Source organism: Haliaeetus albicilla, chromosome Z (genome assembly GCF_947461875.1).
Source record: "Haliaeetus albicilla chromosome Z, bHalAlb1.1, whole genome shotgun sequence".
In the NCBI taxonomy this organism is placed as follows: domain Eukaryota; kingdom Metazoa; phylum Chordata; class Aves; order Accipitriformes; family Accipitridae; genus Haliaeetus; species Haliaeetus albicilla.
The window spans coordinates 8,528,564-8,540,720 of NC_091516.1; the positions used below are offsets into that span (position 1 = coordinate 8,528,564).

A 12,157-nucleotide genomic window follows, 5' to 3' on the forward strand; every position below is an offset into this window, starting at 1 on the left:
CTCCCTCTCCAGTGACCCACCTGCACACGATCAGTTTGAGGGTACAGGAGTCAAGAAGCGCTGAGCTGATAGCAAGGTCTTGAAAGGGCTTTGCCTGTCCAGCCACCACCAGCAGCTGCATTGCTAGGATGCAGAAGTCCTTCCTTCAGGGAGAGCACAAACTGAAGGCACTTTCTAACCACTTAAGTTTTAAAACTTCTATCCTCCAAAATTTGATTGAAATCAGACAATAGGTTCAAAAGCTATAAGAGGGGGAAACAGATACGTATGATCATGTAGGCCTCTTTTGTTTAAGAAACCAGGGAAAAAAAAACCACAACTCATATATAAATAGTTATATATTCAAATGAGGGTCCCAAAGCACTTCTTCCTGCCCAGCATTCTGCATCTGTTCCCTTGATTAACACCCAGTAAAAATTTCAGAAAAGCAGTGAACTTAAACTCATAGTCACAAGTATGCTTATGTATTTTATATTTTTCAAGTGTCAAAACCTTTATTAAAAGTACTGCATAAGGAGATGAGCAGTCCTTTTTTTGGGCACAGTGGGAGACAGCAGAAATGAAACATTTCATGTATTCTGTTTCAGGAAGTAGATTCATTTTGCCTTCCAGAATTTTTTTTTAATATATTATATAATGAATGAAACAATGGCCTGAGTATCCAATCTTTTCGTAGGACTGCACGAATGGATGGTTCAGAAATATTAATCATGTAAAAAACTCTTTAAACTTTTATTCATACTCACTTTGCAGGGGATAAGCAATGCTCTAACTCATCATCTCTAAAATCCTTCTTCTACTTCATGGAACAAGCCACTGAGCCTCTAGCTGGTACAATCCCTACCTTATTATGACTTAATCTCCGATTCCTGCTTGGTTGCCATAAATAGCCATATATTAGCTCAGCTGCAGCTCAGCATGCATACCTTTTCGTGACTGTGGTATTCCTAGTTACTTCACCACAGTTACTTCACCACAAGCCACATCTACTTGCAAAATGCAATCCTATGGAAAGAAATATGACTAGGCTGTGAGAATTATACACCATATAGAGATTCCACTCTTGCTAAAGATACTGTATAGCATATAGCTCACCAACATATGCTGCAATAATTTGAGCATTTAAATGCATTAAAACTTGAAAATGTTTATTATATAATGTCCAACACAGCACCTTAACTGTTTTTTTTATCTAGCTATAACTTCCTAACAAATAAAGATGGTCGAATATCCCAAACTAATCCCCTCATTAATATCTGCCTAATGGAAAGGCAGATTACTTACTAATACTAATTTCAGTATTTGTGGGCTGGACATTTCAAATACTGTTGGATTAGAAAGGGAAAAAAACCTGAGCAGTCTTTAACTACTCTCCTTCTCTGGGCAATTCCTAGGATTATTATACTTTCATGGGACAGATCAGTCTGGTACAAATATTCCAAGAGGGAAAGACCACTTTCAATGGCAGTTATTCAAAGGGCCTTGAAATTCTCTGGGGGAACTGCACAGTTACTGCTGTACTTTTATTCTGGGGGAACTGCACAGTTACCACTGTATACCCTGAAGAGCATTCCAAGGACACTTCAGATCAAAATCCCAAACAGCAACAGGGAAAGAAAAGGTATTTGTTTATTGTTAACCTTCACCAAATCTCCATTTCAAGATCTCTGTGTTAAATTACAGTCAAGAAAACTACTCTCTCACAACGTTAGAGACAACCAGCAAGAAATGTGAAAAGGGCTGAAAGTACATAAAAAAATAAATGGATGTGGAGCTGGGTATCTCTTGGCCTGTACATGAAAATATGCTTTTCTGTATGACACTACCCTAGCATTAAAGGAATTTATCTCTCACTTTTTTCCCAGGTGTAAATTTCTGCATACCTCAATACTCTTAAGTACAGGATGGGGAAAAGGATTATTTTTATTTCACCATGTCTATTTGGTTTATGACCTGTTTGGAAACCAGCTATTCTATCATCACTTTTGTTGCCTATTACCACAGCTTCTTTGTTTTATTTGGAGACTGGTAGAAGGTAAGACACTACAAAGATGACATGATGGGATGCCAGATGAAAAAACATGTCATATAGTAGGACATATACAGGAACCAAGTATAGTGAAACAAAATGAAATAGTGTGGCTAATTAGGAATATCTGTAAAGGTTCAGACCCACTATTTACAATTTAAAATACTGAGGAAAGGCAAAACACAAGAGCTTAATAGCAATTATAGGCCATGTTTGTTAGGGCAGTTTTGTTATGAAATCTGTTGCATGAAATGATACTTTATAATGGGCAGGAAACATTGGAGTGACAGATTTCAAGAAGGTTGCTGGGGACTTTGGGATCCTCTGTGAGTTGATAAACATTGGATAAAATACCTCTATCTGAGTTTAAGAATTAAATAAAATATGTGAAGTTGGAAGTCTAAATTATTATCTAGATGCCTAAATATAAATAAGCTGATGAATGGATGCAATCAAATGCAAAGCTAAATACATTAAGTCCTCACACCAGTACTTTTTAGTAAATAATTCTGCTGTTGGAGGATGGCATGATATGTACATTTTTATTTCACAATACACTAAATCCAACCTATTAATATTGAATTTTTTTGTCCTTAATATGTAGATTTTAATTTAGTTGAGCATTGATTTCCATACATTGGATAATTGTTCCTCTGTCTGAAGTTCTAAGAGTAGGTAGAGATGACCTGCCTCATTCCTTTTTCAATTATTACACTTATCCAATTAAAGATGAACTAGGCAAAAAAGTAATACTGGAAGATGACGTTCTTAAATCCACAGACCATGAAAACAAAATTTCACAAATGGTCTAAGATGAATAAAAATCTTAGACTTGGATGTGTTAGGATGATTTTTAATTGGTCAATATTTGGTCAATATAATAATTAACAACTAAAGTCCAGATTCACCGAACCAAACTTTTGCCTTAAAATAGCAGCCAAAAACACAGTTAACCCACTATTTTTAATATCTGCCAAAAATAACATTATAATTAATCATTTGATAGCTATAATCTACTCACTTCTCTGAAGGCATTAGTTGCCTACAGAGAATAAAGTTGGATACAAAGGCAAATGAAACCCAACTTTTGAAACATTTCTTCCCTAGTATCCAGACACACATGTCACTGGGGTATATATATGAGCCTCTGTGGTTGACGCTTCTACTGTAACCAGAAAGGCTATTTTACCTTGAAGGTCTTGTCCAGTTCTCAATCTTACAAATGAGCTGTATTTTTTTCCAGTTCAAAGGAAGTTAAACTCTGAAAACTTTAAATTGCTTGTGAATAACAGAGGGTATATTGACATCACCAGAAAACAAATTGCTTTTAAAAACCTGATGGTTTAAGAACTCATTCTTTAAAATCTGTTCCAATAAATTTGTAAAGAAAAATAAATCCAGTAATAAAGTGGAATAGGGCACATGAAAGGAATGCAATATAAAATGTTATGACACAAGATGGAATACCTTTTTTCTTAAAATGTTCTAAAGATCATGTGATTGTTCAACTAGGCTTAGAACTGACCTAAGATTTCACCAAGTAACTGTTGTGTCAAGCCCAGCAACATGTGAAGGACATGCAAACTTTCTGTTAGAGTTGCATCCGTATGATAAACATAGGTAACTGATTTAATCCTCAGCTACTGACAGTGTTAAAAGTATGTCTGTATTTCAGATCAAGTATCAAAGACCATTTGTTAGTGCCTGAAATTAAAAATTTAATAAGCACTATGCAAAAATCATGAAATCAGGAGCTAGATTTCATTGCAGATGGAAAGAGTTAAAGTCATCTCTTTTCATCTGAGCAAGAATTATCTGTTTCCCTGAAGGGGACAAGCTGTCATCTGTCATAGTAAAGTAACCCAATTAAAATGAGACAATATGAAATAATACAATCTAAACCAATTGCTTCAGACAATTGAAAATATGAAGCCATGCTACTTTAGAAAAAAAATTAAACCTTTGACGCTTTTGTAAAATTACTGAATAAAGTCATTCTGTAAAATTAAAAGTTGTGATACAAGAAGACTAGAGATCCTCCTTTTGAGAGATTAACTAAGCTAACTAAAACTAAAAGAAACAGTTCCCTTCAGATAACTGAATGTGAGACTCAAGTATACTCAGTTTCACTATAGCTTTCCAGTGGCTGAATATCTTTAAGATTCAGGCAATTATTTTAATTGGTTCTCAACAGAAAAAGGGTTACTGCCTAAATAAGGCAAAATACTTATTTTCCTACCATTTTTCCATACTTATGTTTAAAAACAGTAATAAATTCTGAAGGTAATCTAGGAATATCAATTTAGCCAGTTTTAAAGGTAGGGTAATAAACACCCCTTCCTTCTGTAATATTTTTATATGCTTTATAATATAAGTGGATCAGACACTTAAAAACAGTTATGACTTTCCTAAGCAAAACTGTTCATTCCTTTTTTAGATGCTGTGCTTGGTTCTATCCACTCCTTTGAAACTTTTTATTTTGTACGTTCCATTTTGCTAATTCCATGGAGTGAGTCACACAGGGAAAATTACTGTGTTTCTTAACAGCTACTGACCAGCAGCTTTTACTGGAAATATTCTTGTATTTTTAAATGGTTGAAATAAAAATTATCTTAAATAATTCTGCTAGAGTTGATCCAGTCATAAAAAAATATCAAGCATCATGTATTCAGTTAAGGTTTCAGCAGACAATACTGAATATTAGCATAAAAATTGCCATTTAGCATAGTGTATAAGTAAAACCTAGCTATTTCTATTTTAATAAGATGAAACTATAATAAGCTGTAAATAATATTTGTTGACCAACCTTCTTCAGTTTTGTAATTGTCAGCTTTCAACATTTTTAGTGGTTCTTCTCTCCTCTCCTCTCCCTCTACTCTTCTTTTTCCCCTGCCCCCAGAAACTATGTTGAAAATATCAAAACAGTAAATCTTCACGTACAGACCTGGACAATTCCTTGGTTGTCTCCGAATGCCAAATACATGGATTTCAAGTAAACCTGCTAATTTACTAGAATATTTAACACTATCATTTCCGTTCCCAGTAGGAGACAAACTCCCTTTCTCAAGTGAACCCATCTATGAATGAAAGACTATCCTCACTTAACTCAGGCCAGAATGTTTAGAAACAACAGAAGTACCCACAAATATACTTACAAAATACTTTATGTATTAAACAGCATAAATAATAAGTAATATTTAATTAACATGTTTAATGTAATAATAATTTAAATTTTTTTCTTCATTATTAAACTATTGTCTAAGAGGCAGAGGTGTAGGGTAATTTTTGCTGAGTCAAAGTATAGGTACAGATCAACTCCTCCCAAAGAAGAAAAGGTGGCTCTTTGTAAGCAGCTAAGAGTGAAGAGACTGTAGAGGAAATGCATGAACACTCAACAGGTGTTTTATGAGTAAAAGCAGCTCCAATTTAGTTTCTCCTATTGTGACTTGAGTTTCCAAGAAGATACAAATCAGGATTATATCCAGAGACAGCAAGACTTTCTGCAAGTTTATAGGATCCTTCAAGAAATAACTTGACTCTAACTTAGCCTGAAAATGACTGGTTAAAAGATGTATTCTACTTTTAATGAGAAGTAGCGATTCAAAGTGATTTCAGTCCAAATTAAAAAAAACAGGTAGTGCATCCAAAGGACAGAGGTATGAAATAACAACTTCATTTACAGATCACATGCTGAGGACAGAACAGCAAAAGGCAGGCCTTGGCAAGAGTCTGCATGTCAAAGATACAGAAATTTAGTTTGAATCAGTTGCAGTAATATAAAGATGAGTATATTAGTGATCTGAAAACACAGGTTAAATGATCTCATTATTCTGGAACAATAGATTAAAGTCCCAACAGGACACTCACCTGTCTAGGACACCCACCTGTCTAGGACACCCAAAGTAAGCAACGACAGTTTACATTAGCTCATATGGTTAAATTATCTTGCCTGCGCAGAAATTTTGCATGCAAAAGTATCGTAACTGTTGTGTGGAAGACTATAGACCACATCAGTGGTGAGAGATGTAATTTACATATGCAGATACATATCTAACCTACCCATCAGGGGTGTTGCCAGGCTTAGCTGACTAGTGTATCTGGAGAACTTTCGGCTTTTCACATGGAAACATTACAGAAAGTCAAAGTACTGCTAATATGAATTATAAACAAATAAACCCTTGCCCTGTTTGCAAACAGTAGAAATATTTTCATCTCTTCCCTGATACTCACATGCTGAAGGCTGGTTAGGTGCCACCAGGCAGATAAGGTTTTAGAAATATAAAGGAAAAGGCAATAGATACCTTAAAATGAAACTCTTTGTTTCATTCAGTATCTTACCATCTCTTCCTACACTCACCCTAACCTGAGCAATAAACTTCAACAATGCCTGAAGGAAAGTAACACCTGTCACCGAGCATAAGAAAACAGGGAAAAAGGTGACCTTTCATACTTAGCAGTACTGTGAAAATCTACTGGTCATAGAGGATTAAACAAAATTCTTTGGTATTAAAAACATTTCTTCTTAGTTTAAGAAATTACGATTTTTTCCCCCAAATTCAGGTTCAAATCCAGATTTCAAAAGGAAGAACTGAGATATTCCTCTACAGTTTTTATGTTAACATCTTAAGTATAAAGTATGCAAAAACTAGTCAAACACTGTGCTGAGAAGCAGTTCAGAAAGAAGCTTTTTTTATTTTCCCACTATAAAATACACAAAATTTTCTAGAACAAGCAAATGAGTAAATATCTGCATGAAACATTTAATCCTGTTTTGGGTTAGAAGAGTTTTGCTATGTGACGAGCATAGCACTGGTCAGACTCAGTTCCCCATGATACCTTAGTGAGCTGAGGTGACTCATCATGTCCTAAGAACATAAAGAAAACTTTGTTTCATGCGTTAGCATTGAGATCTTAATTTTCCATCAGTTTTCTTCACAGTTACATATTGTTCTAGTCTCACAAAATGGAAGAACCTGCATAACAATGGAAAACCAAACCATTTTTCACTGGCTGAAAACCATGTGGGGTTCCATGAAATGCACAAATAAACAATTTAGTATCATTATTGTAGAATACTGGCAAAAAACAGGAGACAGAAGTTTATTGACAATTGCATTCATTGAAGGGTTTACTAAGGTGCTTTTCAAAAAGCTAGTTAGTCATCAAATTAATCTGAGGCAAAGGATAACATGTATAACTATGTATCTGCATCATTTTGCATTAGATGACGTATATAGAACAATAATGATCAAATCAAGAAAATATAGTGGAATTAAAAAGGAACCAAGAATGGATTTTTTTTTTCTTTATTCACTGCCTTGGCAACCAAATTAAATCTCATTCAATCTTCATAGGCCAAAAGTTGGCAGAAAAGCATGAACAGTCATAGGTTACATTTTTTATTCTGAAAAGTTAGTGTATTCACCTGTGGATTAATTTCAAATCTTTACCAGTTTAAAGACAGATATGCTTGAACACAGGTTTTTCACTTCTGTTTTTCCGATGGTAAAGCTGAGGGGCATGTGCAATACTTGTTTACACAATTAGGCAAGCCAAAATTGAATACCATGTTTATCTTTATTTGGTTTGACATGAAAAAGGCAGATAAAATGTAATGGAAAGGAAAGCTAGGTTGTATAATTCAGCAGTAAAAGTTTCTAAAATTGTTTTCAGTGTGAATGGCAGTAAGCTGCATATTGTTAATACATAATTTATGTTGTATAGTGTGCAATGTGGTAAGTAGTTATAAAATCCTACTCCTCCTTCTACTATCATCACAAATGTTTCTCACTATTGCTAGGACTAACTTTATCATCACTTGGGACATCACTTGCCCCAACCACTGTACCCCTTTAATTGTATATATTTTGTATTTTCTTCTCTACAATCCAAACTGTTTGAAACAGCTTCAGAAAAAAAACCTTTTTTTTCTCTACTCCAATATCATTTCAAATGCCCTTTAGAGTCCATTCAGATTATAGCTACCCTTATCTGTCTGATACAGTCGTCCTCCTATTCGTACTACCTGGGAACATATATTTTTTATAGATGCTTTTTGCCAGTAGTCAGTTCCTACCTATTACTAGGAGGGTTCAGAAACTGGAATTCTAACTACACTTCCAAAAGCTTACCAGTTCACATTCAAACCCTACTCTTGGGGCCAACACTTTTTGGCTATTCTTTCCCTAAACCCACACAGAGGACCAAACATGAAAAACATGTCTACCCTCTTGACTGGTTACACAACATTAAAATCCTGGACATTTGAAACCATAAACTATATTGCAGAAGGGTTCATTTTTTATCCCCCCCCCTCCCCCCTCCCCGGCTCTTCCCCCATATTCCATGTGAGATGAGCAGGAACTAGCACATTAAGGCATAGCGCATGTCTCTAAGGTATAGAAAATATCTTAAAAAAGCAACATCTCTAAGGTACAGAAAATTATTAGTCCTACTTCTGAAATACTTGGCTCTGCATGCATATGAAGGTTACAAATACTATGATGTATATGATGCTGGCCACAAAACACCTTTGATGTGTTATATCAACTTTGGGGAAACATTATTAAAGATGATCAACTAATATTTGTATTAAAACAACACAAAACTAATTGGGGCCCATGAAAGAGGTCCCTTCCTTTATCTTCACTATCATTGTTTAATGGACATCTGAAAGTAGCACAAAGGGAGGTTATATACATATAGAAAACTTTTCTTTGTGCCAATTCCTCCTGTTCACAATAGAAAAGGTTGGCATACCTTATAGGCAATGCATGGATTTGTTAAAGTTTAGAATTAAAAGACAAGCTATGGCTGGCAACTTAAAATCCTGGCACCCATAAATGCTCCTTACAGACCTACTGTAGCATGAATAAGCAAATTTGCCAATTCTGTGAGAGCTGAGAAGAACAACAGCGTGCTAAAAATGTTTCCATTCTAAATTAAGGTCTATGATTCAGTAAGCACAAACGTAGTCATGGTATATTTGCATTCAGTTCAAATAGTAAATGTAGAACATATAATTATCTTCATATATCTTCCCAGCAAACACTCCTGCCAGTCTTTCCCAGACAATGGGTTCACGTACTGTGGCAGACAGCAAGGGGCTGGCAAGGAGTACACTGGGGAACCAGGTAACTACCTTTTAAAGAAGATAAATAACAAACAGTCGCTTTGTTCCAAACCCCTTTCAGCAGACTTCAGGGTTAATGTCTGAAAACCACTTAGTCAGAAGATGAACCCTGGGGGGTTAAAACATGCTTAAAACAATTTCTCCAAGTTTCTGAAAACAAAAGTAGGCCGAATTCTTAAAAGACAATGGAAACGGTCTTCCTGTTAGGTGTGAACTGCAGCACCCTTACTGCCAAAACAAAAAGATGAAGTACATCCAAGATTACATTATTCATTTTTTAGGTATGTGGTTTGAAGTTGGCTCTAAAAGGGTTTTACATAGACTAAAATTATCTTATGGAAAGGTGGACTAAAATGTAATTTTAAAAAACCTCAATAGATGCATTCAAAGGAGAGCATGCTTACTAATTGTTTATTAAAACTTAAGTGCTAAGAGCACAGGGCCCGACTGTGCCCCGCCCCCCCCCCCCCAGCTCTGACGACCTGCTCTCGGCTGCTGCCATTGGCTCCCCGCAGAGCAGCCCCCGCCTCCAACAAATGACACCCGGCTGACGCCAGCACTGGCGCTGCCAGGCGCCGGGTCTCGGCTTTGTACCAGGGTTCTGAAATCCAACTTTGAAATGCCATAAAAAGAACTTGGCTTTAAGAACTTCGCTAACACATTTCCCGGGGAAAATCCCTTCTCAGGTTTTCCTGCAAATCAGTTACGTGCAGAGGCTAACATACTCTAAGGGCAAATCTGTCAAAAAAACATGCACCCTAAAGCCAATTCTTCAGCTTGAATGCAATTTTCTTTTCTTTTTTTAAATGAGCTTCCATAATATGTTTGTTTCTAATATTCTCAATATTTACCCAAGGACTCAATATTTACCCAAAGAGAGAAAGTTTCCTGGGCAAGAATTTTTGCCTTAGCTAATAATATTAATTGAGCACTAATCAAGACATTTATTCCAACATCGGGGACAAGACATGACGCAACAACCACTGGTAGAATTTATAAGCAAGTTAACTGCACTATATTGCAAAGAAAGTTACAGAGACAGATTTTTCAGTGAGCAAGGACTATAGATGCCTGTGGTTCAAAGAGGAAACGGCTGTTTTAATGATGATAAAGATAAAGGGATTTTAATGCTATATGATTGTCTTCCAAACAGCCACATTTCAGAACCTGCCATACAAATGCATTTATTAAAGCTTATTGAATTATCATATGAATGAGCATTTTTTTCATGTTTTCAGGTCACTTGAATGTATATAAATAAGTGCCAGGACAAACAACACAATATCATAGGGGGAAAATATGTCTTCATTATTCCCTTCAAGTCAGGCTAAGAAAGAAATGGGAAGAAGTGTTCCTTTGATACAGGAAGAATATACATCTCCCTGCTCAAAAGGCTTTTATCATGTAAGAAAACATGGCCATAACAATACAATTTTTGTGACTTGCCTATTTTGTAAAGGCAGAAGACTGCCAAACTCATATTACTTCATCACTACTATCTCTGTAAGATTTTCATTTTTCTCATAGCCCGGTTAGTCCTCATTTGACATTAATGGAGGGAAAAACATAGCATCTGGTAGTTGCCACAGTATTTTGCAAACAAGCATTTTGAGTTTAACAATCTGTAATGTGTATTGATTACTCACCATATCCATGAATGCCTCCTAAAGGGGAAATTATTCACATGCATCATGTTCACAGATCTTCCAACATTAGTGTTTTCCTTGTCAGACAGATTTATCTGTTATGGTATTCATAGATGCATTCCAGAACAACTGCATGAGCAGTTAACAGCAGGGATTATTGCAAGAATTACTGTAATCCACAAAAATAAAAATTCCCAGGATCCGAAGAAAGACTTCTCACAGGGTTTTCTAGGTACACGTCCATCCATTTATGCATCACTTGCTACTTAAAAAAAACGTTAAACTAATCAGTATACAGAAACTGTTATGACAATGCCAACAGTTTGCCTTGATAAAAATCCAAGTGCTTTGACTGTGAATTAAAGCATCTTCATATGCAGCATTTTGGACAGTTGGAAAAGGTCAGTCTTTTAAAAGATAGTTTCTTGTCATCCATGCCAAATCGGTGGTTAGGGGGAGATACGTAACTTCAGATTGCTTTGCCATGTTCAGACATGAATATTGCTTTTTCTTCTTTCTTAGACACATATTCATCAGTGATCACTTTAATGCAGCTTTCCTTTCTTACAAGCCCAGGGAACAGGATGATGTTTAACAGCCATGTACAACAGCCCCAAACTTCTTTCTGAAATTGATACCGTGGGTTTATTTCTTCCACTAAGAAAGAAGGAAGGAAGTATGCTTTTTCCGCTCCTTAGGACAGGACTACGGTTAGATACCATCACGAGATATGATCACATCGTGACCAAACTCATTTTTGCTGTCTAACCCTGTAATAAGGCTGCCTGCTCCCTTTAAGTAAAATGACTAAGCTATTGACACTGTCACTGCAGAACCTACTTCTATTTTGATGCTACGCTGTACATAAAACCACGTGCATCAATCTGTACGCTGCAAAACGAAAGCAAAGCTTTTAAGTCCCGTGTTACCTAAGCATTCTTTCTCTGCTGTCCTGTTTTTTTTCCCCCAGTTCAGCTCCCAGACAGCAGTTGTCACTCCTGGCGCTCTGGTGGATATCCTGGGGAAGATTCTTAAGCCCAAGCTAACGAGACGGCGTATACCTCGAAGCAGCGCAGGCAACAGGCTCTCGCTTCCTTTTCCCTGACCGGAATTGCCAACCTCCCCCCGGGGCTGCCGGTACCCTGGCCCAGCCGCCGCTCCGGACACGGGCGGGCTCGGCGGCGCGGGCTCTGCCCGCAGCGGGCTGGGCTCGGCTGCGGCGCGGGCTCTGCCCGGCAGAGGCTGCGCTGGCGTCAAGGGGGCCCTCTAGGTGGGTTCTCCCGGCACAGCGCGTCCCGCCCGGCCTCTCCCACCCGGGGAGGGAGGGAGGGCGAGGGCGGGGGGCAGTGG

The 12,157-nt window shown here is 37.0% G+C and overlaps 1 protein-coding gene across 3 annotated transcripts in view; it reads right to left on the bottom strand.

Moving 5' to 3' along the window:
- The window catches only part of PDE4D (phosphodiesterase 4D), a 648,147-nt gene that overhangs the window by 290,345 nt on the left and 345,645 nt on the right, over window positions 1-12,157 (bottom strand). Inside the window, exon 1 of one of the 3 annotated variants that reach the window (XM_069776690.1) lies at window positions 10,808-12,080. The exons of the other annotated variants lie outside the window; for them this stretch is intronic. Within the exon in view, the coding sequence (XP_069632791.1) occupies window positions 10,808-10,854 (47 nt within the window). The 5' untranslated portion in view covers window positions 10,855-12,080. Of the gene's footprint in view, window positions 1-10,807; window positions 12,081-12,157 lie in introns of those variants that run through there. 3 annotated transcript variants of the gene reach the window in all.